This window comes from Coenobita brevimanus, chromosome 3 (assembly GCF_032717465.1).
Source record: "Coenobita brevimanus isolate Jiangsu-jjx chromosome 3, ASM3271746v2, whole genome shotgun sequence".
NCBI lineage: Eukaryota > Metazoa > Arthropoda > Malacostraca > Decapoda > Coenobitidae > Coenobita > Coenobita brevimanus.
Window position 1 is genome coordinate 20,811,874 of NC_136956.1, and position 27,500 is coordinate 20,839,373.

Below are 27,500 nucleotides of genomic sequence, written 5' to 3' on the forward strand. Positions count from 1 at the left end.
CATCATCATCATCATCCCCTTCCTCTGTCTCTACCTCCTCCTGCTTCTCCTCCTCCTCATCATCATCATCATCATCATCATCATCATCATCTTCATTGTCAACTTTGTCATCATCATCATCCTCTTCCTCTTCCACTTCCTCCTCATCATCATCATCATCATCATCATCATCATTGTCATCAAATAAAAGATATCTCTGTGATTGGCAGGTAAAGCTAATTGAAATGATGATGATGATGATGATGATGATGAGGAGGAGGAGGAGGAGGCAGATGGGGGGGAGGAGGAGGAGGAGGAGGCAGATGGGGGGAGGAGGAGGAGGAGGAGGAGGGGAATAATGATGATGATGATGATAATGAGGAGGAGGAGGAAGATGGCAGTGATACAATGATAACAATAATGATAATAATAATAATAATAATAACCCCTAACCATGACCCTCTCACCTTTGCCGCAGAACAAAGACGACAAAGAGGACTCAACAGAAACGAAAGTGGCGCCGCAAGATGACAAAAGCCCGCCCCAGGAGAGAGAGGAGAGCCCCAAACCAGAGGAGAAATTGGAGACGTTCCGGTGCTTTATATGCGAGAAGACGTACACCGTGGGCTATGTGAGTATGTGCGTGTGTAGATAGATAGATAGAAGAATGAGAGGAAGAGAGGAGTAGAATGAGAGAGAGGAGAGCCCCAAACCAGAGGAGGTGGAGAAATTTCGCTTTTATATGCGAGAAGACGTACACCGTGGGCTATGTGAGTATGTGCGTGTGTAGGTAGATAGATAGATAGATAGAAGAATGAGAGAGAAAGTCCCAAGCCAGAGGAGAAGGTGGAGACGTTTTGGTGTTTTATATGTGAGAAGACGTACACAGTGGGCTATGTGAGTGTGTGTGTGTGTAGAGAGATAGATAGAAGAAAGAGAGAGAGCAGCGTGAGAAGATTGACAAATTAAGGTGTTTTTTTATGTGAGAATACGTACACAGTGGGCTATGTGAGTATGTGCGTGTAGATAGATAGATAGATAGATAGAAGAGTGAGAGAGAGAGAGAGAGTTGAAAGAGGAGCAGGATGGAAGGAGAGAAAGATGATGATGATGATGATGGTGATGGTGATGATGATGGTGTGTGTATGTGCAAGTGAACAGGCAGTGTATGTTGTGGTGATGGTGGTGGTGATGACATGACTGTGATGATGATGGTAGTGATAGTGACGATTGATAATGTGGATAAGGATAGTGATAATAGTGATGATGATGTGGATGAGGGAAGTAGTATTAATAGTGATGATGATGATGAGGGTGGTGATCATAATGATGATGAGGGTGATAATAGCAGTGATGATGGTGATGATAATGATGATGATAGTGGTTATGATGAGTGATGATGGTGGTGATGATGCTGAGGGTGATGATAGTGATGATGATGAAGGTGATGATAGTGATGATGCTGTGGATGATATGGTAATTATAGTGATGATGATGTGATGCCTCATGCTACAGATCTATCGCCAACATCGCTACAACAGTCACCATCGCATGCTGACGGACCTCTATGTACTAAAACGAGCAGCAGCGTGGCAGGCAACGAGACTACTGGAAGAGGTAACAGTGTCTATCTACTTATCTATCTATCCCTTTTGGTTTATCTATCTCTGTTTATTTCCTAGTGGTCTCTATCTATCTATCTGTCTATCTTCCTGTTTCTCTCTCTCTCTCTCTCTCTCTCTCTCTTTCTCTTTATTCATCTGTCTGTCTGTCTGTATGCCTATGTCTGTCTATCTCTGTCAATATCTATCTCTCTATCTGTCTTCTTTCTCTCTCTCTCTCTCTAAGTATCTATCTGACATCACGTATTATTATTATTATTATTATTATTATTTTAGATGCCTGATGGTCTGCTAGGTTATGGCTAGGATGATGATGATGATGATAAAGATGATGATGATGATGGTGGTAGTGGTTATGATGATGATGATGATAGTAGTAGTACCCTAGTAGTGGTGGTGATTGATGAAAGTGATGATGATGATAGTAGCAGTAGTAGTAGTGGTGGTGATCGATGAAAGTGATGATGATGACAGTAGTAGTAGTAGTAGTAGTGGTGGTGATGATTGATGATGATGATGATGATAGTAGTAGTAGTGATGATGATGATAGTAGTAGTAGTGATGATGATGATAGTAGTAGTAATAGTGGTGGTGATTGATGAAAGTGATAATGATAATAGTAGTAGTAGTAGTGATAGTTATGATTGATGATGATGATATTCTCTCTCTCTCGGCAGTTGGAATCGCTCCGTCTCAAATCTGCGGCCAAAGAGGGAATGAGGAGCAACGCGGCCTTGACGAGGGAACGACTCCACACGCTCAAAACGGTACAATATCTATCTGTCTATCTATCTGTCAGTTTGTTTATCTATCTATCTGTTTGTCTCTTTATATGTCTGTGTGTCTGTGTCTATGCCTGTCTATCTCTGTCTGTCTGTCTGTCTATCTATATCTATCTATCTCTATGGATGATGATGATGATGATGATGATTGATGATGATGATAGTGGTGAAGATAATGATGATGATGATAGTGATGATGGTGATGGATGTTGATTATATACTGATGGATGATGATGATGATAATGATGATGATGATGATAGATGATGATGGTGATGGATAATGATGATGATGATAGATGATATTGGATGGATGGTGATAATGATGATGATGATGATGATGATGGATATTGATATTGGATGGATGGTGATGATGATGGTAATGATAGTGATGAGGGTAATGATGACGATGATGATGATAATAATAAGGATGATAAAGTTGTAACCATTTTCTTTGCAGTGCCGTGGGTATTTCCACAAGTGTATGGACTGCAAGGAGAAGTGTACAGACCAGGAGGAACTGACTAGGCACTGCGTCTCGGTTATACACCTTGCCGTGAGTATACCCCAGTCTACCCGTCCCTGTGAATACCTAGGTCATCAATTTAGGGGTATATTGATGGGAGGAAGGCTGGGACTGGAGTGTATTGGTGTTGTGATGAGGAGGGGTAGATTGAGATGGTTGGATGACAAAATCCGTGGTTTACAAAGTTAAGAACCAATTGGAAAAATGGATATTTAGTGTGGACCTTTGTGGAACCCCCCTACGGCACTCTACCTACACCTAACTGGCCGTACTCCCTGGCAAAGTGGGCAAACTACTTTGCTTTCTCCACTTGATGAATAACATCCAAACGCTGCTGATAACTGAGAGGAGCCGTCTTCTTGGCCCCCAGCTGGGTTTATGTTGCCTTGGGGGGTTGGGGACATCCTTAACACAGCCCAGGGACAGATAACCTCGACTAAAAAAAGGCCAGCTAGTGCGCAGAACTCACGGGGGAACACACGTAGTTGGCGGTTGGTGGGATGGGCAGTAAACAAAACATGGCGGGTGTAGCATGCACAGGGCCAGGCTGTGATTGACGCTGGGTCTAGGTTGTCTGTGATTGGCTGGCAGCCATGGAATACATCATGGGTGCCTGGATATTATAAATATCCTCAGAAATGAGCCACTTTGGAACCTAGGAATCGCGTTTTTTTTTTTTAGTTTTTTCCGTGGAAAAAAAAATAGGGACTGGTTGGGCAAAGTACTGCGGCTTACAAATCTGTGGCTGACAGATACACAAATTAGGGCACGCCATTATAGATAGATATTTGTGCTGGCTAATATTTAAAATGTCTATTTATAACTCAAGATTATCATTTAGTATTATTATTTTATTTATTTTTTTTTGTTTGATCTTGCAGAAAGAGTTTGCAATTGTGAAGAAAATCCACGAGAATTTGAAGAAGTGGTTCTTGGATACTGAAGTTCTGGAGTCAGGTGTGTTGACGGTTATTGTTCAGCTGTTATTGTTATTTTATCTTAACAGCAATAACACAAAGTAACGTATAACAATGTACTCTGCCCTCAGTGTAATGGATGGATTGATTGGTAGATTGAGATAACTAGATTGATAGGTAGATTGATTGATAGATAGATAGATAGATATCCTTTGTCTGATTGAGCACAAAATATAAACAAAAATCCAATCTCACTGTAATGCATATACCTAGATAGATAAATAGATAGATTGATAGGCCCATAACACTTAAGAGGAAGTGTTATGGAGCTTGCAGTCCTCTTTCTTCCAGCCCTACCACATCCACGTATAAATTCACCCATATCCCCATGTCAGCACCCGGTTCACCCATTTCCGTACGTTTCAGAGGAGGTGTTTAAGAAGCGTGAGGCCATGCTGGAGAGCCTGGCCCCCTCCCTGCGGACGAGACGAGAGCTGCCGGCAAAGATATATGACCCAGCTGACCCCTTCAGTGAGTTGGCTTTAACCGTTTTACACACACACACACACACACACACACACACACACACAGTGACCCCTTCAGTGAGTTGACTTTAACTGTTTTACACACACACACACACACACACACACACACAGTGACCCCTTCAGTGAGTTGGCTTTAACCATTTTACACACACACACACACACACACACACACACAGTGACCCCTTCAGTGAGTTGGCTTTAACCATTTTACACACACACACACACACACACACACACACACACACACACACACAGTGACCCCTTCAGTGAGTTGGCTTTAACCATTTTACACACACTCACACACACACACACACACACACACAGTGACCCCTTCAGTGAGTTGGCTTTAACCATTTTACACACACACACACACACACACACACACACACAGTGACCCCTTCAGTGAGTTGGCTTTAACCATTTTACACACACACACACACACACAGTGACCTCTTCAGTGAGTTGGCTTTAACCATTTTACACACACACACACACACACACACACACACAGTGACCCCTTCAGTGAGTCATTACAAGATCAGATTACAACTTTTGACATGCATACACATGTACACACACATACATATGCACTCACTCACTCACTTTCACTACTACTGTAGTACTACTACTACTGCTATTGATAGTAACACTATACTACTCTACTACTAATTATGAACGAGAGTGAATCCCTTTCAAGTCTCTCATCATGTAGTGACATTTTCACACATCAGCGGCTCAACCAAAACACACTTGAGAAGCTTATATGTCAGCCAGCACAGGGCGGATCACTGTGTGGTGCACCACATGATGGCCAGTTCTTTAAGATTTGTTTTTGACAGGTTTCATCACACCCAGGTGGTGCACGTGACACGCACCAAGTGCAGCATGTCAAAAATCTTCAAAAGAGAGCCACAGGCCAGGCTGTTTGTTGTAAAGGCATGAGGCTTCGTGGGTAGATAGCCATCAGTATATTCTAGGCATCCTCAGGGTACATGGCCACAGTTCAGTGCTTTCAGATTTAAATGGCCTCTTGTACCTCACTGATAACGGCTTTTTGCTGGTAGCACTATTTCAATACCACTCTACTACTACTACTACTACCACCACCACAACCACCACTGCTACTACCACCACCACCACAACCTTCCCTCAAACCACCCCTTATAAAGTTGTTGTTGTTTTACTATTACTACTACTACTACCACAACCACCACTGCTACCACCGCTACCACCACCACCACCACCCCTGATAAAGTTGTTGTTGTTGTTTTCAGACCTGCGGAACATGGCTCGTGAGATTGACTTTATGTGTCCTCTGTGTCCTGGGTCTGTGCTGCCCACCGCCAAGGCCGCCCTCGCACACTACAAGTCACAACAACACTACGATAACTACAGCGCCTACCTCAAGGGAGAGCTGGTGCGTTGCTGGGAGAGAGGGAGAGAGCATATGTGGGAGATTTGTGTGTGTGTGATGAAGGTGGCAGTGGTGATAGCAGCAGTTGTAATAAAAAGTTCAGCGTTTCATTATAGTAACAATAATAATAATAATAATAATAATAATAATAATGTGTGTGTGTGTGTGAGTGTGTTTAAGATGGCAGTGGTCATAGTAATAGCTGTAATAATAATAATGATGATGATAATAATAATAATAGTAACAATAATAATAATAGTAGAAGTAGTAGCAGTTGTAATAATAATAATAATAGTAATGATACCATAATAATAATAATAATAATAATAATAATAATAAAAAACACTCTTATATTTTGCAGGAGTTGACACCACTATCTATTGATATCACCGATGATGAAGACATTGACAGTGACTTCGAGATTGATGCGAAGGCCAAGGTAAGTGACATCACTGTTTGTCGCAGTAACTCGATTAAATATAAGTAAACAAACGCACAGAAATGACAGTGATTATGCGGATGTCAGGATTCCATGGGCTTAAATGGTGAGTGAATGAGTGTGTGGCTCTCAGTTTTATTATTGTCATTTGGAGAGAGACTCAGATGTACAGAAATGACAGTGATTAGGTGGATGTGTAGTGTGTCCCTGAGTGTGAGGCCTGGAGGGGCTGGGTTTACGATGGAGGAGTTGAAAGGAAGGATGGGACTGGAGTGTATTGGTGTTGTGATGAGGAGGGGTAGATTGAGATGGTTTGTGATGAGGAGGGGTAGATTGAGATGGTTTGTGATGAGGAGGGGTAGACTGAGATGGTTTGTGATGAGGAGGGGTAGATTGAGATGGTTTGTGATGAGGAGGGGTAGATTGAGATGGTTTGTGATGAGGAGGGGTAGACTGAGATGGTTTGTGATGAGGAGGGGTAGATTGAGATGGTTTGTGATGAGGAGGGGTAGATTGAGATGGTTTGGGAGGAAGGATGGGACTGGAGTGTATTGGTGTTGTGATGAGGAGGGGTAGATTGAGATGGTTTGGGAGGAAGGGTGGGACTGGAGTGTATTGGTGTTGTGATGAGGAGGGGTAGATTGAGATGGTTTGTGATGAGGAGGGGTAGATTGAGATGGTTTGTGATGAGGAGGGGTAGATTGAGATGGTTTGGGCATGTGGAGGGGATGGGGGATGACAATTGGGTGTGGAAGGTGTGAAGTGTGATCGTTGGGGGTGGGGTTGTGAGAGGCAGACTGAAAAAGACCTGGTATGAGGTTATAGAGTGTGACCTCAGGGATAAGGGACTGAATAGGGAGGCTGCCAGAGATTGAGCAGGATGGAGAGCCGCCATTAGGTGACCAAGGCCAACACAAGCAAGCATATTGGAGTTTTTATAAATGCTACGACGCAGTGATAAGAATGATATGATTTTTGTTATTATTATTATTATTATTATTATTTATTGTTATTATTGTTATTTGTAGTAGTAGTAATAGTAGTAGTAAATTATTTTTGTGGAGTAAACGCTCTTTTATTTTGTTTAACCAGGAACCAAAGAAGAAGGAGAATGAAGCCAGCAAAGATGCCACCAAGACAAAGGAAGGCAAGGAAGAGGTAAGGATATAGTAAACTCTCTCTCTCTCTCTCTCTCTCTCTCTCTCTGTATTTCCTACTTCCTATGAACTCCAGGCTTTCAAACACAGTGTGTCCAGGCATCTCAAAATGAACGGATTGTGAATTTGGCTGTCTTGTATTGTTCCTGTTTTTTTCTTGGAAGGAACGGTTTGTGGGCTCCTAGCCTTTGGTTCCTTCTTCCTTGCATTGAAAAGAGAGAGAGAGAGAGAGGAAGGCAATGAAGAGGTAAGGATATTATTATTAAACGAGGAAGACAGTGAAGAGGGAAGGATTATACTGTATACTAGACTCGCTCACTGCTGTAATCTGTTCACTCTAACTTGGCCTGTAATTGCCATCTCTCCATCTTGAATGCTGAGGTGTAACAAGAACTTATCACTGGAATATGATGCTAAGTTACAATAGGCTTGTTAAGAAAAGGGTATACTGTAGAGCCATTGTATGTGTGGGTTGACTGCTGTAATGTTGAAGCCCTCAGGAGATATAGGGGTGAGGTTAGTCAATGACCTGATAAATAAGATTATAATTATATGAGTGTGTTGTCCCAGATGATTGGTTGAAGAGTGTAATTGTAAATGTGTACAAAGGGAAGGGTGATGCCCTGGAAAGAGGAAATTATAGAGGTATAAAGTCAAATGGTGGGTGACAGAGTGACTTGGAGGCGTTTTGTCTGCGGTCACCCTTTGCAGGATTAGGGCATCGGGCTATAGATTGATAGATAGATAAAGCTTTTAGACCAGATAATGAAGGGGAGAGAGTTGTAGAAGGTATGATTAGAGAAAGAGTGAATATTGATGAGATGCAGTTTGGGTTTATGCCAGGCAGGGGGACCACTGATGCCATATTCATTGTTCGACAGCTTCAGGAAAAATATATACGAAAGAAAAGGGATCTGTGTTTTGTTTTTGTTGATTTGGAGAAGGGTTGTGGAAGGCAGACCAAAAAAGACCTGGGATGAAGTCATAGAGTGTGACCTCATGAATAAGGGACTGAAAAGGGAGGCTGCCAGAGATTGAGCAGCGTGGAGTCTTTATATATGATACAGTGTTGATGTTAACAATGAAATGGTGATGCTTGATGATGATGGTATAGTGAGGGTGATGGTGATAGTAATGGTGATGATGATAGTAGTGTTGATAGTGATGTGATGGAGGGATGGAGTGGAGAGGTATAGCAGAGAGTGATGAGCTGGGGGGAAGGGCAGCGTAATAGCAGGGGACAGGGCAACATGGAGGTGATTTGATTGTGGCCACCCCTTATGGGATTAAGGCATCTGGCTGTAGATAGATAGATAAATAGATTCTGATGAATTTTATCAGGATGAGAAGATGGAGGAGGAGGAAGAGAAGGAAGCCGCAGCCAAAGAGGAGGAGGAGGAAGAGGAGAAAGAAGAGCAGGAGGAGGAGGAGGAGGAAGAAGAAAAAGAGGAGGAGGAAGAGAAGGAGACACATGAAGAGGAAGAGAAGACTTTGGAAGATGATGAGAGAGAGAGAAGAAGCGATGATGATGATGATTTCCATGAGTTTGAGGTAAGTGATTGATGCTGATGATGATGGTGGTGATGATTGATGATAATGGTGGTGATGATTGATGCAAATAATGATGATGATAATAAAGAATGATGCTAATGATGATGGTGGTGATGATTGATGCAAATAATGATTGATGCTAATGATGTGGAGAGGATGGAGGGTGAAAGACTGACTAAGAGAGTGTATGTGAGTGAGGTGGAGGGGGGAAGAGGGAGGGGGAGGCTGAGGATGAGATGGAGGGATTGGGTGGAGAGGTATATGAGAGAGGGGGGTGTGAGTTGGGAGCAGGGCAGTGAAATGGTGGGGGACAGGGCGACTTGGAGGCAATTTGTTTGTGGCCACCCCAAATGGGATTGAGGCGTCTGGCAATAGATAGATAGATAGATAGCTAATGATGATGGTGGTGATGATTGATGCAAATTAAGATTGATGATGATGATGAAGAATGGGTATTGGTGATGATGATGGTTGATGTTAATAATGATGACAAGGCCGAGAATAATGATAATGATGAGTGGTGCTTATAATGATGATGATAATTAACCCATTAACCCTTTTGATACTTAGGGTAGCAGTGCAACAGTCACTCTCTAGGTACTGAACAACACAGGCTGCGTCCAACAAAATTGCCCCTTTGATGGAGAGAAAAACTTTGTAAATTAACACATAGTTAATATTCACCAAACGTTTTTATCAACACATAAGCAAGTACAACTATTTGAGATTACGTTAATAAAACATCAGGCAGACAGCGACATAAATAAGGGCAGGGGAAAATAATTTAGCAGCAACTTTGGCCGTGGGAAACACCGCTCCAGCACTGCAGCCCAGTCGTAAGATAATTTCCTTTTGTGGTACATAAAACCGACACAAATTGTCCAACAGTAAATGTTTATATGCCAATATGTAGCTGATGAAATTAACTAAACTCTTTCTCAGTAACAATTACCATAAAACATATTTCTGTGAGGAAACACGAAGGAAAGAGAAAAAAATCATAAATTGACGCATAATTTATATTCCAAACGTTTTTATCAACACCACAAGCAAGCACAGCTATTTGAGAGTACGAGGGGAAAAATTCACAGAGACAGAAGCAAAACTAAGGGTGTGAGGATGAAATGTTTGAGAAGTACCACGAGTGCGGAAACAGGTGGGTCTGCCAGCGCTGGGCAAAGCCTGAACCGGCCCACTTCCTGAGTACTTGCCTGGGGTTGGATGCAGCCTGTGTTGTCCGGTAATGAGAGGGTTAAGAATAGAATGATGATGATGATGAGTGATTGTATTGAGAATAATACTGATGATAATGATGAGTGATTGTATTGAGAATAATAATGATGATAATGATGAGTGATTGTATTGAGAATGATAATGATGATGATGATGAGTGATTGTATTGAGAATGATAATGATGATGATGATGAGTGATTGTATTGAGAATAATAATGATGATGATGATGATGAGTGATTGTATTGAGAATGATAATGATGATGATGATGAGTGATTGTATTGAGAATAATAATGGTGATGATGATGATGAGTGATTGTATTGAGAATAATAATAATGATGATGATGATGAGTGATTGTATTGAGAATAATAATAATGATGATGATGATGAGTGTTTGTATTGTGAATAATGATGATGATGATGAGTGATTGTATTGAGAATGATAATGATGATGATGAGTGATTGTATGGAGAATAATAATAATGATGATGATGATGAGTGATTGTATTGGGAATAATAATAATGATGATGATGATGATGAGTGATTGTATTGGGAATAATAATAATAATAATAATGATGAGTGATTGTATTGGGAATAATAATAATAATAATGATGATGATGAGTGATTGTATTGAGAATAATAATAATAATAATAATAATGATGATGATGAGTGATTGTATTGAGAATAATAATAATAATAATGATGAGTGATTGTATTGAGAATAATAATAATAATGATGATGATGAGTGATTGTATTGAGAATAATAATAATGATGATGATGAGTGATTGTATTGAGAATAATAATAATGATGATGATGATGAGTGATTGTATTGAGAATAATAATAATGATGATGATGATGAGTGATTGTATTGAGAATAATAATGATGATGATGATGATGAGTGATTGTATTGAGAATAATAATAATGATGATGATGATGATGAGTGATTGTATTGAGAATAATAATAATAATGATGATGAGTGATTGTATTGGGAATAATAATAATGATGATGATGATGAGTGATTGTATTGAGAATAATAATAATGATGATGAGTGATTGTATTGGGAATAATAATAATGATGATGATGAGTGATTGTATTGAGAATAATAATAATGATGATGATGAGTGATTGTATTGAGAATAATAATGATGATGATGATGATGAGTGATTGTATTGAGAATAATAATAATGATGATGATGAGTGATTGTATTGAGAATAATAATAATAATAATGATGATGAGTGATTGTATTGGGAATAATAATAATGATGATGAGTGATTGTATTGAGAAAAATAATAATAATGATGATGAGTGATTGTATTGAGAATAATAATAATAATGATGATGAGTGATTGTATTGAGAATAATAATGATGATGATGAGTGATTGTATTGAGAATGATAATGATGATGATGATGAGTGATTGTATTGAGAATAATAATGATGATGATGAATGATTGTATGGAGAATAATAATGATGATGATGAGTGATTGTATGGAGAATGCTAATGATGATATTGAATGTATTGAGAATAATAATGATGATGATGAGTGATTGTATTGAGAAAAATAATAATGATGATGATTACCATTACAGGATGATCCACACATGCTGGGTGATGAAGATGATGATGATGATGATGATGATGATGATGATGACGGCAATGGCACCCCACCCCCTCCCCCTCCAAAGCTTGTCTCTCGCAAACGCCGTCATAGGTGAGTGTGTGTGTGTGTGTGTGTGTGTGTGTGTGTATGGGAAAAGAGGTATTGATGATGATGATGATGATAATGGTGATGATGATGATTGTTGTGATGGTGATTATGATGATAGTGGTGGTGGTGGTGATGATGATGATAATGATAATAATGGTGATGATAATAACTGTTGATTGTGATGATGATAGTGATGATGGTGGTGATACACAGCCTCCCCCACCACTACCCAAGCATCACTTTATCTCACCAGCTCTGAGGATGAGAGTGAGGCCAGCCAACCCCCGGCAGCCAAGAGTAAACCCGGCCAGCAGGATGAGCCACCTGAGAGTCCATCTGCTACCACCGCCACAACGGAGTCAGGTGGCGCGGTAAAATCCACATCAGGGTCTCCGCGTCAGCTGGTGTGTCCATCTCCTCCACGTGTCAGCGCCGCGTCACCTCCCTCGTCACGTGTCAAAGCCGCGTCACCGCCCGCGACACCAACAAAAGCCAGGCCAAAGACCCGAGTGGCAGCCAAAGCCAAAGCTGGGTCTCCTCCCCCCCCAGTGGAACCCAAGCCAGCCAAGATGAAGCCTCCGCCCACCCCAGCAGGTGAAGCCAAGGTGCCAAAGATCAAGGTTGAACCCCCCCCCACACCCAAGACCAAACCGAGCCCCCCCCAGCCAGCCGAGGGTAAAGCAAAGACCACATCAACAACCAGGGTCAAGGTGGAGCCCCCCTCACCGGCAGAGACCAAGGCCAAGGCCGCCACGGTAGCCAGAAGCAAGGCCGGCTCGTCCCCAGCAAAGGCCGGCTCGTCCCCCACGAAGGCCAGCTCGTCCCCTGCTAAGGCCAAGTGTCCAGTGCCGGACGACGCCAAAACCAGGTCGCCGTCGCCAGTCGTGTCGCGGCCCAGGCAGCGTGCAGCCCTGAAGACGAAGGGTGTCGCGCCCCCAGCCAAGGCCAAGGCACAGACACCTGCCGACACCAAAGAGAGGTAGGGCACGCATAGGGTTTATTGAACTTTATTTATGTATTTATCTGTCAGGCTGTGTGTCTGTTACCTTCATGGCTGTCTAGCTGCCTTTGTATCTTTGTATTAGTTTGGTGGTGGTGGTGGTGATGGTGATGGTGATGGTGATGGTGATGGTGATGGTGATGATGATGATGGTGGTGGTGGTGGTGGTGGTGGTGATGGTAATGATGATGATGATGGTGGTAGTAATGGTGATGATGAACATGATGATGATGGTGGTGGTGGTAATGATGATGATTGTGGTTGTAATGATGATGGTTGTGGTGACAATGACAATGAAGATGATTGTGGTGGTGGTAAATAATGATGATGATGGTGATGGTAATAATGATGATGGTGGTGGTTGTAATGATGATGGTGGTGGTGACAGTGACAATGAAGATGATTGTGGTGGTGGTAATGATGATGATGGTAGTGGTAATGATGATGATGATGATGGTAGTGGTAATGATGATGATGGTAGTGGTAATGATGATGGTGGTAATGATGATGATGATGGTAGTGGTAATGATGATGATACTGATGCCTGAACACTTCCCCAGGTCACCAGCACCAGAGGACATCAAGGCCAGGTCTCCATCCCCAGCCGACCCCAAGGCCAGGTCACGCACAGCAGTCAAGGCCAAAGGCACACCGGTCAAGGGCAAAGTGAGCGGCCCTCCAGTGAGCAAGGCCGGGGTCAGATCTCCCTCAGTAGAATCCAAGGACGCCAGCCCATCGCCAAAGACTAAACCACAGGAACCCACGAAGGAAGAGCCCCCAGCTACGCCCAAGCCCAAGCCACGCGTCACCGCCAAGCCCGCCAAACTCACGCAGGTTAAGCCCAGCGTCGCCTCCCCACCAGCAGCCAAGACCAAGGCCCAGTCACCTTCACCAGCAGCGGCCAAGGAAAGGTCCCCCTCACCACCCAAGGCCAAGGGTAAGGCTCGTGTTGCAGTCAAGGCCAAAGCTGGTTCTCCCCTGCCCAAGGCCAGAGCTAGTTCCCCACCTCCTGCAGACACCAAGGCCAGCTCGACCCCCGTGAAGGCCAAGGCTGGGGTCCAGGCCAAACCCAAGGCTAGCTCTCGACCAGCGAAGAAGGCGGCTAACAGTAACTCAGAGGCTGACGAGCCCATGGAGTGCACCCCCAGCGAGCCAGCCAAGAGCGAGAGAGACACAGCCAAACGTAAGGCAGCCTCGGAGAAACCACAAGAGACAGATGAAGCCCCGAGTGCGCCCCCAGCCCAGGCCCAGACAGCCAGGAGGGGCCGCAGCAGGGAGGGCAGGATCAAACTCATGAGGAAATAAGTGTAGAGGGAGTTTTTATACCCTGGGGTGTCTCTTAAACCTGGTACAAAATAAAACACAGAGACCTTAATACTGGACCCTGTTGTGGGTTTAGCTATACACTCAGACCTCAGTTTAAGGGACCTCCATTTAAGGGATTTCAGATTTAAGGGACTCCATATTCTACTTGACAAACGGACATTATTGTTTTGTAGTGATACGGAATGTCTATGTTATACACAATGATGTTTCTTTATACAGTACCCGTAAAATAATATTCATAATCATATAAATAAGTAAGATAAGTGAAAAAGTCATTGCATTTCATAATAAGATTGTCTTTATATGTGGTAAAACAAGGAACATTTTCAAGTAAGGGACAAGTTGATCCCTCATTTAGTCCCTTAAATAGAGGTTTGAGTGTACTCCTTTTGCTCTAACTTGGCCTAAAATTGCCATCTCTCCATCCGGAATGCTGAGTAAATAGATTAACACCAGGAAATGATGCTAGTCATGAAGAAGTGCTTGGAAAGGATGTAGAGCCGTAGTATTATCTTTTTCTGCCACTGAGCAAGGTGATGTAAGCTGCAAAAGGGTGAAAATCTAGGCCAGGTTAGGGTGAAAGGAGTGTAGGAGGGATTGCAACAGAGAAGGCAGGATTAGGCTTTTCATGGGAGATTAACAGCCTTGCAGGACCTTAAAAAAAATAATAATAATAATAAATGAGAAAAACCTCGTGATATTTAGTCAGAATGTTGATTGAGACACGAAGGTTTTAGCACATTTTCTGTCAAGGTTTTAATCAGAAGTCAGCAGGACCAAACATATATAATAAACCAAGTTGTGTAGTAAATTTAACAGGCCCAGATGCTGTAACTTTCCCAAAAAATACTTAAACTAGTTGGCTATTTGGTGAAGTGTAATAGCCACAGTTTTCATTAAGCTAGCAGTCTTGTATAGTCCCATCCCTTCATTTTGAGAGGCAGCGTTCCTTGCTTGCCTTGGTCATCTTTGTACACCTTGATCAATTACGTTAGTACAATCGTGTACATATGTTCAGGTTTCCCATCCCTTCTGCTAGTCACTTTCCCCTGCTGGCTAATATGCCGAAGCTGAGAGAGGCTTGGTATGTTTCTCTGCCTAATATTTCACTTCCTTTACTCGTCACTTTCCTCTGCTGGCTAATATTCCTAAGCTGTGAGAGGCTTGGTATGTTTCTTTGCCTAATATTTCACCTCCTCTACTTGTCACTTTCCCCTGCTGGCTAATATTCCTAAGCTGAGAGAGGCTTGGTATGTTTCTCTGCCCTAATATTTCACCTCTTATACTATCACTTTTCTCTGCTGGCTAATATTCCTAAGCTGAGAGAGGCTTGGTATGTTTCTCTGCCCTAATATTTCACCTCTTCTACTTGTCACTTTCCTCTGCTGGCTAATATGCCGAAGCTGTGAGAGGCTTGGTATGTTTCTTTGCCTAATATTTCACTTCCTCTACTTGTCACTTTCCTCTGCTGGCTAATATTCCTAAGCTTAGAGAGGCTTGGTATGTTTCCCTGCCTAATATTTCACCGCCTCTACTTGTCACTTTCCTCTGCTTGCTAATATTCCAAAGCTGTGAGAGGCTTGGTATATTTCTCTGCCTCATTTTCCTCTCACATTCCCTTACTCCTTCCACATTCTTGCTCATATTCGTAAGGTAAGAGGTAGATTTTGTGTGTTTCTCTCCCTCTTGTGCCTCTCATTCTGGCCAAGATTTGTAAGTTGAGAGAGGCTTGATATATTTCTCATCCTCCTGATAGTTCTCTCTTATATGATGATTGAGGGCAAGCAACTGACATGCCCTAAATGTACAGTGGATTCTATTTATCTGTCTATCTATAGCCCAACGCCCTAATCCCGCAAAGGGTGGCCGCAGACAAAACGCCTCCAAGTTGCTCTGTCACCCACCATTTGACTGCCCTCCCCTCAGCTCACTCCCCCCCCCCTCCCTCATATATGGTGAATTAATAAGCTTAGGAGAAACACACTATAGTAGCCGCAGCGAGAAATGAACGCTGTGGTGGGGCAGCCGGTCATCCGGGGATTCCCCCACTGTAGCCATATCTACATGTCACCGACCATCGGCCACCGCTGCAGCCCCGCTCCATGATCCTTACCCTGTGTCTCTGGCTTTCTCTTTCTCTCTCGGTTTTTATATAAACTGGTGTATTTCCGAAACTAATTATGAAATTATTATGACTTTTGTTCCACACCACCTTTGAGGTAAAAATCAAGGAGAGTTTTCTGTATAAATGTTCCCCCCCTCCTAAATGTGGCATATGAGCTGGGGAGTGCGGCCTGCCGATACCTCCGCCTGACCTATAATTATACACTCGCCAGAACTGACCTGCCCTCAGACAAGGGGGGGGAAACCTTTATACAGAAAACTCTCCTTGATTTTTACCTCATTGGTGGTGTGGAACAAAAGTCATAATAATTTCATAATTAGTTTCGGAAATACAGCAGTTTATATAGAAACTGAGAGAGAAAGAGAAAGCCAGAGACACAGGGTAAGGATCATGGAGCGGGGCTGCAGCGGTGGCCGATGGTCGGTGACATCCTACCTCTATGGTCGGTGACATGTAGATATGGCTACAGTGGGGGAATCCCCGGATGACCGGCTGCCCCACCACAGCGTTCATTTCTCGCTGCGGCTACTATAAGGTGGTTTGGCCATGTGGAGAAGATGGAGAGTGAGAGACTGACCAGAAGAGTGTATGTGAGTGAGGTGGAAGGGGAGAGAGGGAGGGGGTGACAAGTAGAGGAGGATGAGATGGAGGGATGGAGTGGAGAGGTATATGAGGGAGGGGGGTGTGAGCTGGGAGCAGGGCAGTGAAGTGGCGGGGGACAGGGCGACGTGGAGGTGATTTGTTTGTGACCACCCCATATTGGATGAAGGTGTCTGGCAATAGATAGATAGATAGATTTTCCTTATTTTTCTCCCATGTCACCTGAAGTCAGCATTTTCTTCTTCCTAAATTTCTCTCGGATACTTAAATACGTTTCTGATGGACTCCTGGTGGTTTAGTGGGCCAGGGTGGTCTAGATGTGGCTGATGATGGTTTGTGAGGGATGGTTAGGGTGTATTTCTACCATTATGCTGCTCAGGGGTGATGAACTGGGCCTGCATTTTCATTAGTTAAAAAGGCTCCCTTGCACCTCTTCCTCAGCGGTTTATTTCTGGATATAGCTAGTTAATATCCCATTGTATGTTATTTATGCTGAGTATGGTGATGTTTGAAGGATAGCATAGAATAGTACAGTAAGGTGTTAAAAGCAAAATAAATTACATAGGAAAAGGTGTTGCGGAGCTTCCTTAACCAACAAGAGTACAGAATCACTTCTCCCCAGCACCTACACTTAAAGAATCAGGAGAAAGAATCAATAAAGAATCAGATGATGGATGGGTTATGTATGTATTTTACGGCCTCTCTGCTGTGTTGGGTGATATTCAAAAGGGGATCCATTTCTCCTGCATTGTCACGTTTGGGTTGACAGACGCTGGGATGTGACGTAGCGGACTTAGATGCACACTATCATTTGACTTCTTATTTTATTTTACCCAACTTATGACTGGAAAAATGTATCGTCTATCTATTGCTAGACGCCATAATCCTGTAAGGGGTGGCTGTTTGTCTTTTAGTTAGTTGTTTTACGGGGAGGGGCACTAACCCTCCCCCAACCCACTTGTTGACACACGGAACACGTATGGATTGGTTATATGGTTACCACCCAGCGTTGTAAATGGTTTCCTGGCTTATAGGAAACCATTAGGTTTGTCACTCAATGTAAAGCCACCTGAAAAGGAAAGAAGAGTAATAACAAGTGACAGGAAAGATGGGAGAAATAGGAAGGGAGGAGGACAGGCACAGAAAAAGAATGATAAAGGTGAAGGAAGAAGTAGGCAGCACTACATCAAGTGAGTGGATTATGGTGAGAAATAGGAAGAGAGGAGGACAGACACAGAAAATGAATGATAAAGGTGAAGGAAGAAGTAGGCAGCACTGCATGAAGTGAGTGGATGATGGTGAGAAATAGGAAGAGAGGAGGACAGACGCAGAAAAAGAATGATAAAGGTGAAGGAAGAAGTAGGCAGCACTACGTCAAGTGAGTGGATGATGGTGAGAAATAGGAAGAGAGGAGGACAGGCACAGAACAAGAATGATAAAGGTGAAGGAAGAAGTAGGCAGCACTACATCAAGTGAGTGGATGATGGTGAGAAATAGGAAGAGAGGAGGACAGACACAGAAAAAGAATGATAAAGGTGAAGGAAGAAGTAGGCAGCACTACATCAAGTGAGTGGATGATGGTGAGAAATAGGAAGAGAGGAGGACAGACACAGAAAAAGAATGATAAAGGTGAAGGAAGAAGTAGGCAGCACTACATCAAGTGAGTGGATGATGGTGAGAAATAGGAAGAGAGGAGGAGTCAGCCAAGAAGTAAACCTATCATTTTTCAGAACAGTAGGTCAAGGTCACCTCAGTTTTCATCTGATTTGAACAAAACTTGGTGGAAGTGTTAAGGGTCAGGCAAGAACATTTTGAAAGGTCAAGGTCACAAAGGTAGGTCAAAGGTCGCCTCGTGTGCCTCTGAACAAAATTACCAAAACTGGTGACCTGCTCTATATCAGTTGGTGGAAAGGTTTGGGTTTAGGCAAGAATCAGGTAATTAGATTTTAAGTAATCTGTGAAAGGCCAAGGTCGGTGGGTAAGTCAGATGTTCGTCCTTTAGACCAGTTGGTGGTCGCAGATGTTGCCTTTGCTGCTTCATGGATGAGGAATCAACAGCATAACATGATACAGTTTGATTGGGTAGAGGTGATCAACATCGATGTAATGCGCGGTATTTCAGCACAACGTTCTGTCCATTGTATCATATATTTACTGTAGCTACAGCAAATCAAAAATATAAAGCTATATTTTTATAATCTATTAAGTTCTTGTTTAGTCTTGTCGTCCAAGCACTGTGTGAGTAGGGTACCTACGTAGGTGTGGCCTCTAACGTCAAGTTATGGGCTTAGGGTGGCGAGAGCTTGAGTAGGCTAGCTTCAAGGGACACAATCAGTATGAGTCAAGCTGCAGTCCAGGTACTTCGGTCAGTTTATGTGATTGAAAAATATATCATGTATCCCTCAATATACAAGTTTCCCTGTCAAAACAATTCTTCCCATTCAGAAGTAATGTAACGAGTAAACATTTGGTCGAGCTGGTATGCGGTGTGATCAAAGTGCCCATATTATTATAATTTGCATGTGAAACGGAAATTAACACATTGAATTAATTAAAATATATGTTTTCGCGACTGACCTGTTCAACAAATACATGAATATCATTAAGCATTAGTTTATTTAGCATAAATAAAGTCGCGCCATGTCGATGTGTGCAGGTCGAGGTGGTGTGGTCGGGAGGGTGGCGGACGAGGGCATACTTACCTGGCACAGGAGATACCGTGATCACGAAGGCGGTTCTCCCAGGGCGAGGCTCACCATTGCACTCCGGTGGTGCTGACCCCTGCGATTAACCCAAATGTGGTTAACTCGAGTGCGCAATTTTTGGTAGCGGGGGACTGCGTTCGCGCTATCCCCCATATCATATAAATGTGATACTTTGTTGCATGTTGCTTCCGCTGTTCCCTTTACCCTTCCTGTCGTTGTCCCCTCTACCTTACCATCTTTTCGTTATTGCCTCTTCTTCCCTTCGTTATTCCCTCTACCTTCCCTTCGTTATTCCCTTTACCTTCCCTTCCTTTCGATATTCCCTTTACCTTCCTTTCCTTTCGATATTCCCTTTAATTCCCCTTCCTTTCGTTATTCCCTTTACCGTCCCTTCTTTAAAAGACTACCTTCCCGTTAAGCTTATTATTAGAGAGGGGGCGCCTTCCCCCTCGGATGCGCCCGTGGGGGATTGGCAGGGGTATTTCTCAGGGCCCACGGGGCGTGGAGGTCATTGCCTTTTGATTAGTTTGGGGCATAACAATGAGGTAGGCATGTGGAGCCACCTGTCGGGTTCTCCCAACACTTCTCCGTGTGACAGGCACGGCCACCGCTTTCATTGCTACGGCTGGGAGTAGGCTACCGTCCATTACATTCTGAAACGAGAAAGGTTTTGCGATACTGTGATGTATATTAAAACGCACAAGCACACATTACTTTCCGGTGCCATTTGATAAACCAAATTAATTTAAAATAGCACCATAAAACTTTCAAGAACTCAGACATTCCTTAGCATGACATCTTCGGTCCATCGAACCTATGGGTAACCGCCTAAGGATTTCAATTGAGATATTTACACAAGTAGTTCCCACTTGTCTTTGTTGCCGAGATAGGAAGGGGCGTTACCTGGCTTCCTCGCTTATCCAATGTCCTTGACCTTTCTCCTTACTCTTCGAACGGGTGTTATGTCTATAAAGCTTGCACTCCGCATTTTTTCCTCTATGATCAAAGCAAGAAATTATAGTTTACATGGTGATATTTCACAAATTACCATGAAAGTTACCTTTCCTTGTTTCTTCATCTACTGCTGTCAGATGTAAAAATAATATAGATGTAATTATGGCCAAATTTAACTTCTTTGTTCCACATTTTAATCAGGTATGTATGCTGATGTAAATGAAAACAATACTAGAAATCCAGTTAAGTAGTTGAGTAATAGTGAGAGTTATTATTCGAGTTTATACAACAGTTTGAGAAAGATATACAAAGTATTTTTTTTATATATTGGATGAAAACGCTCCATGACTTTTTCCTGCATGCTGACAACAACAGACGATATATCAACACAGCTGATCCCGCTCAGGGTTGGAGGCATTTTGGTAATTCTCTTCAAATACTCCATTTTCCTGACTTAGAGAAGACGGCTTTATTTACCTTAGTGTAGCACTTTATTCAAAGGATGCCTGGGGATCATTTCAGTATGGAGGAAAGGTTTATTTGAGGTAAGAGAGGGATATATATGGCGGGTTTTTGTAGTGCGACGTAACTGAGGAGTGTGTGATTGTGTTGCTTTATTGTTGATCAGTGTCTTCACTACAACAACGCCTTATTTTAGTTTACAGTTGCTTTTTCTGGCCATTAATGTTCATCTTGGCAAGGCGTTCAGGTAATGAAGGGGTTAAGCTGTTTAATACCATGGCGTCGTTGATACATTATTACTAGACGATTTCATCCAGCTTGGGAGAGATCTTGGAAGGAGGAGTTGGCTTTTCCGGTAATGTTGCACACCACAGACGGGCATGTTGCAGCCTGGGGGTAAAGCAACGAGCTGAGGAACCAACAAAGCAAAACCATATATTAATCCTTTCAATCCAGTTATATATTCCTTGTATCCCCAGATGATAATTTTCAACTTAAGAATAACCTGAATTAATGTGGGATTTGAATCTCTTACTTTCAACTTTCATTACCTGTAGTTTTGAAGGATTTGAACATCATATATTCTACTTAATTACCTCTCTTATTGAAGGATTTGAACCTCATATTGTCTACTTAATCACAATTATTGAAGGATTTGAACCTCTTATTTTCACCTTTACCTGTATTTTTGAAGGATTTGAACATCTTATTTCCAGCTTAATTTCCTCTTTTATTTAAGGATTTGAACCTCTTATTTTCTACTTAATAACCTCTGCTATTGAAGGATTTGAACCTCTTATTGTCAGCTTAAATACCTCTGTTATTGAAGGATTTGAACCTCTTATTGTCAGCTTAATTACCTCTATTATTGAAGGATTTGAACCTCTTATTGTCAGCTTAAATACCTCTATTATTGAAGGATTTGAACCTCTTATTATCAGCTTAAATACCTCTATTATTGAAGGATTTGAACCTCTTATTTTCATTTTAATTACCTCTATTATTAAAGGATTTGAACCTCTTATTGTCAGCTTAAATACCTCTATTATTGAAGGATTTGAACCTCTTATTATCAGCTTAAATACCTCTATTATTGAAGGATTTGAACCTCTTATTTTCATTTTAATTACCTCTATTATTAAAGGATTTGAACCTCTTATTGTCAGCTTAAATACCTCTATTATTGAAGGATTTGAACCTCTTATTATCAGCTTAATTACCTCTATTATTGAAGGATTTGAACCTCTTATTATCAGCTTAATTACCTCTATTATTGAAGGATTTGAACCTCTTATTATCAGCTTAAGTACCTCTATTATTGAAGGATTTGAACCTTTTACTTACAACATTAAAAACCTCTTATTGAAGGATTTGAATATCTGTTAATGAAAGATTTGATACAGGCAATATCTGACATGTATTCAAAGTTTCTCTCTCTCTCTCTCTCTCTCTCTCTCTCTCTCTCTTTAATCCCAGGGGAGGGTTGGGGGGGGGAAGAATACATAAACAATAAATATTTTAAATCATTCAAATCCCCAGTATCCCAGCCTGTCATAAGAGTCAACTAAAAGGGGCTCCTCTCTGTCCTACCTCTCTCCTTGATATTTCCTTTTTTTCCTGGCTGTTATTTTCCCTCTACTCCTATCATTGTTGAACAGTTGCCTATTAAAGTTCCAATTTGCTTATGTGAAAGACCAGAGATGGGTAGATAAATAGATAGATTGGCAAATAGGTAGATAGATGGATGGGAAAATAGGGAAGTAGATATATGAGAGAGGGGGGTGTGAGTTGGGAGCAGGGCAGTGAAATGGCGGGGGACAGGGCGATGTGCAGGTGATTTGTTTGTGGGCACCCCGTACGGGATTGAGGCGTCTGGCAATAGATAGATATAATACATGGGTAGATAGATAGACAGATAGGAAAATAGGTAGGTAGGTAGATGGATTGATAGGCAAATAGGTAGATACTGTAGATAGATAAATAGATAGGTAGGTAGGTAGTTGGATAGATAGATAGACAGATAGATAAATAGGCAAATAAGTTGGTAGATAGATAGATAGATGTCTCACAAATGTATCTTGGCAATTTCTATTTTGGGATGGTAGAGAGAGAGAGAGAGAGGTCTTAGCAAGGTAGATGGAAAGACACTAAGTAGATAGATACATTAAATAGATACATAGATACAGTAAATAGATAGATAGACGATTATAAGTCCACCTTTGATCCAGCAAATTTATCTTCTCTCTCTCTTTAAGATTTGGGGTGGGCGAGAGAGAGAGAGAGAGGACAGCAGCGAGACGGGGGTGTTGGTGAGACGGCCCTGGCGACATGAGTGAATGAGGTAAGTAGAGAGAGAGAGAGAGAGGGGGAGAGAGAAAGAATAAATGGTGGAGAGAGAGAGAGAGAGAGAAAGAATAAATGATGGAGAGAGAGAGTGAGAGAGAATAAATGGTGGAGAGAGAGAGAGAGAAAGAATAAATGGTGGAGAGAGAGAGAGAGAGAAATAAATGGTGGAGAGAGAGAGAGAGGATAAATGGTGGAGAGATATTGTGTTAATGTACTAGTGTGAGAGAGAGAGAGAAAATAAATGGTAGAGATATTGTGGTCATGTATGTTTATGAGAGAGAGAGAGAATATGCAGTGGAGAGAGATTTTATTCATGTACTTTGATGTGAGACTAAGAGAGAGAGAGAATAAGTGGCGGAGAGATATTGTATTCATGTATGTACTTTTATGAGAGAGAAGGAGAGAGAGAGAGAATATGCAGTGGAGAGAGATTGTATTCATGTACCTTTATGAGAGAAAGAGAGAGAGAAATAAATGGTAAAGATATTGTGTTCATGTACTTGTATGAGAGAGAGAGAGAGAAAATAAATGGAGGAGAGATATTGTATTGATGTACCTTTATGAGAGAGAGAGAGAGAGAATAAATGGTGGAGATGTATTGTGGTCATGTACTTTTGTAAGAGAGAGAGAGAGAGAATAAATGGTGGAGAGATATTGTATTGATGTACCTTTATGAGAGAGAGAGAGAGAGAGAGAATAAATGGTGGAGAGATATTGTATTCATGTATGTACTTTTATGAGAGAGAGAGAAAATAAATGGTGGAGAGATATTGTATTTATGTATGTACTTTTATGAGAGAGAGAGAGAGAGAGAGAGAATAAATGGTGGGGAGATATTGTATTCATGTATGTACTTTTATGAGAGAGAGAGGGAGAGAAAATAAATGGTGGGGAGATATTGTATTCATGTATGTACTTTTGTGAGAGAGAGAGAGAGAGAGAGAGAGTAAATGGATGGGTAAAAGAGTAATGTTGTTATGCCGGTGGTTTTAGCTAAATAGAGACTGCCACACTTGGAATATTGACATCTTTATTGCTTTATGTATACATTGAGCCCTTCCGCTTAAGATACCTATAATCGTAAAAAAAAAAAAAAAAAAAAAAAAAAGGGCCAACGCCACAGATTTAAAGAAAAAAGAAAATGTGTCTTGTGGCAAAATTAACCGGCCTGATGGGATAATTTTGCCATGACCTATTTAAACACACACACACACACACACACACACACACACACACACACACACACACACCTTCCTGTCATTAAACTAAAAAAAGAAAAGAAATGCTAACTGGCTGTTGTTGTTATAATACCACAGTACACGTCATACACAGTTGATTATAAGTAGGCTCAGGTTAGGTTAGGTTACCATACAGTAAGACCTGTGCCATGTATTGGGCCAACTTACGTCAGTGGCCTCCATTACTGTGTCACTGATGGAGGGTTGTCTGGCACTGTTGGAAGTTGGTTGGGGGGACTCCTTTAGGACACCAGGCATGTCTGATGCTAGTACACAGTGTTCATCCACTGTCATTGGCCACCGGAGACATCAGCCACCTAAATTACTGGCACTGTCCTAAACACCTTGACATATAGCCTGGCCTGGGCTACTCACTGCAAAGGAGGAGGGAGAGAGACAGCAATATAGGTCGACACATGGAAGATTTTTGAGAAACCTGTAGCCTACCTAACCCCACAGACCAAGAAATCATCCCCCACATAATTCACTCACCACGTGAAAGAAAAACACACCAAGCCCAGCACCTGAAAGGATAAAGGCACTGCAGCATAAGTAACTCCGATAATTAGTTAACCATAGTGGCAGTGGCAGGACTGTCCCTAGTATAGGACTTCACTTTCATACAAACAGATTTATGTGGCATTTTCTTCTGCCTGCTGGGTGATGCCTGGGCCAGGCTACCATTCAAACTCACCTCAAAATATCAAATTATTTTTTAATTATCAGAAACACAGATGATGATATTATGGCCTGAGACTTGTACATAATGGATGACTAGTTTTTTTTTTTTTTCCAGTTTTTATTGATGCGATAAATGATGAAAAATTTTGGTAAACAATTTCATTTCTCAAACACCATTTTTTTACACAATGGATCAAAGCTTCACGTGATGAAATTATCCCGTTTTTCCCTCCCTCTCCCCCCCTCCACCTCACTCACATACCGGTACACTCTCCTCGTCAGTTTCTCACTTTCCATTATGGTACTTAATTAAATATACTCACTGTTTCCATTTCTTAACCATTCAGCCTCACTCTACATCCTGTGACTTCTTTCCTCTCAAAAACGTATAACTTGTTTCCTGCGTACACTTTCAGGTTCACATTACTGTACACACAGTTCCAGACATAACCCCTGCCAGGCTGATTCTTTGTATGAGTAATCCCTTGATTATCCAGACGTCCATTATCCAAACAATCCATTACCTGGACACTGTGATCTGGCTGTTCAAAACCATTATTCATACATTTCATCTGGACAAAATGCTTGCGTCTGAGTGGAAATTATGGTCACATGAACGTTTTCTCCTGGCCAGGCCAGTTTTTTGTTTTTTCATGTTACTGCAGAGTATGGCCCTGCAGTGGTAATTGCTTGGCTGTGGTTTATAGGTCTGCATGACCAGATAAGGTAGTGTTAAACACCAGGAACAAGGGTTATATTATATACTGTAGTGGCCTCTTACACTGGCTTTCAAAGTTAGGTGTTGTACAACGGGGGGCCGAGGAGACGTCCACTATCCGAATGGAGCCACTACCCGGTCATGCCTTTGGCTGTGTTACGTTGGATAATTGAGGGATCGCTGTAGTTTCTGTTCCTTGAGTCACTGTTATATAACCAGTGTAACTTGTACCTCATGTGAGGCTTGCAGCGTGGCCCATGCAGACCATCCTAGTGCATCATAAGAAGTGTGCAGCACAGCCAGGGTTACTCATCCAGCCTTGCAGCTCCCACATATCATCACATAACACAGCCATAGCATCAGTAAACAGCAATTCAGGTGATTCCCGTGCCCTCGTTCACTATTGACACCCAACAGTCACTGCCCTACCATGCACACACACTGTATTTCTTCTATTGCACCATCTGTGTCTTTTGCACCACCTGTTATGTATTTACAGTGCACGGTAAACTCTCAGGTATCCGTCGTTGCAATATCCGACGCTTCTGGCTCAGCTCTAGTAACCCCTACATGCCAGGGTTTTTTCCGATGTCGCATGGTCCTCCCTACGGGGGATTTCGTAATTTTGGAAAAATACCCATGCTTCCAACCCTAATATCTGCCAAACTATAATAGCTGGAGAAAAACTTAAAGATGCATAAGACTCACCAACTCTTCCTATTTCAAATGAAAGTATCCCCACGTCTCCAGCTGGTGCCGTTGATGAGTAAGGATAAGTTAAAGTTCAAAGGGTGACGGGAAGACACTTGTGGCTATACACGTCAACTGGCGTTGCTTCGTGCCCAAAATCGTGACAATTATACATGTCAAGTGGCGCGTAGGGGTTACAGCAATATCCAGTGCTGAAGTGGGATGAAATTGGCAGTTCTGTTCAATATCCAGCATTGAGGTGTATGAAGCGGTTCATAAACAGTAACCAACCAGTGTCGTATTACTGTATTGTATTTTATGCTTTGTTTTCATCTCTCACTCATGGGAAAGTTTTTAGGATGTTGTGTGCTGGAGGTGGGGCTGGAGCTAGCTCTGTGGCTAGGGTGAGAAGTGGTTGGAAGAAGTTCAGGGAGCTCTTGCCTCTCCTGACATTGAGGGGGCTCTCCCTACGTGCTAAGGGGTCTTTGTATGCAGCGTGTGTTAGGAGTGTAATGCTGTATGGCAGTGAGACCTGGGCAGTGAAGGAGGAAGACATTCGCCGGCTTAGACGTACAGAAATGACAATGATGCAGTGCGTCCCTGCGTCCAAGGCCTGGAGGGGCTGGGTTTACAATGGAAGAGTTGAGAGGTAGGATGGGACTGGAGTGTATTGGTGTTGTGATGAGGAGAGGTAGATTGAGGTGGTTTGGACATGTGGAGAGGATGGGGGATGATAGTTGGGTGAGGAAGGTGAGAAGTGTTAA

General features: G+C 42.2%; 2 protein-coding genes and 1 non-coding gene across 3 annotated transcripts in view; all 3 read left to right on the forward strand.

Moving 5' to 3' along the window:
- Positions 1-17,504, forward strand: part of LOC145393488 (uncharacterized) — a 46,682-nt gene extending 29,178 nt beyond the window's left edge. Inside the window, exons 8-12 of the mRNA XM_080267612.1 lie at positions 458-610; positions 1,495-1,596; positions 2,279-2,368; positions 2,841-2,862; positions 17,418-17,504. Coding sequence (XP_080123738.1) covers positions 458-610; positions 1,495-1,596; positions 2,279-2,368; positions 2,841-2,862; positions 17,418-17,461 — 411 coding nt within the window. The 3' untranslated portion in view covers positions 17,462-17,504. The remainder of the gene's footprint in view (positions 1-457; positions 611-1,494; positions 1,597-2,278; positions 2,369-2,840; positions 2,863-17,417) is intronic.
- Positions 5,654-16,932, forward strand: LOC145393711 (uncharacterized). The gene is made up of 8 exons (XM_080267759.1): positions 5,654-5,785; positions 6,144-6,221; positions 7,314-7,379; positions 8,720-8,929; positions 11,773-11,894; positions 12,145-12,870; positions 13,452-16,205; positions 16,878-16,932. Exons 1-7 carry the CDS (start codon positions 5,654-5,656, stop codon positions 14,194-14,196), a joined length of 2,079 nt encoding a protein of 692 aa, XP_080123885.1. The 3' UTR covers positions 14,197-16,205; positions 16,878-16,932.
- Positions 17,505-19,636: 2,132 nt separating the features above from the next.
- Positions 19,637-19,799, forward strand: LOC145394268 (U1 spliceosomal RNA). Its single transcript, XR_013896348.1, has one exon. It is a non-coding gene; the product is annotated as a U1 spliceosomal RNA (small nuclear RNA).
- The last annotated feature ends 7,701 nt before the right edge of the window (positions 19,800-27,500 follow it).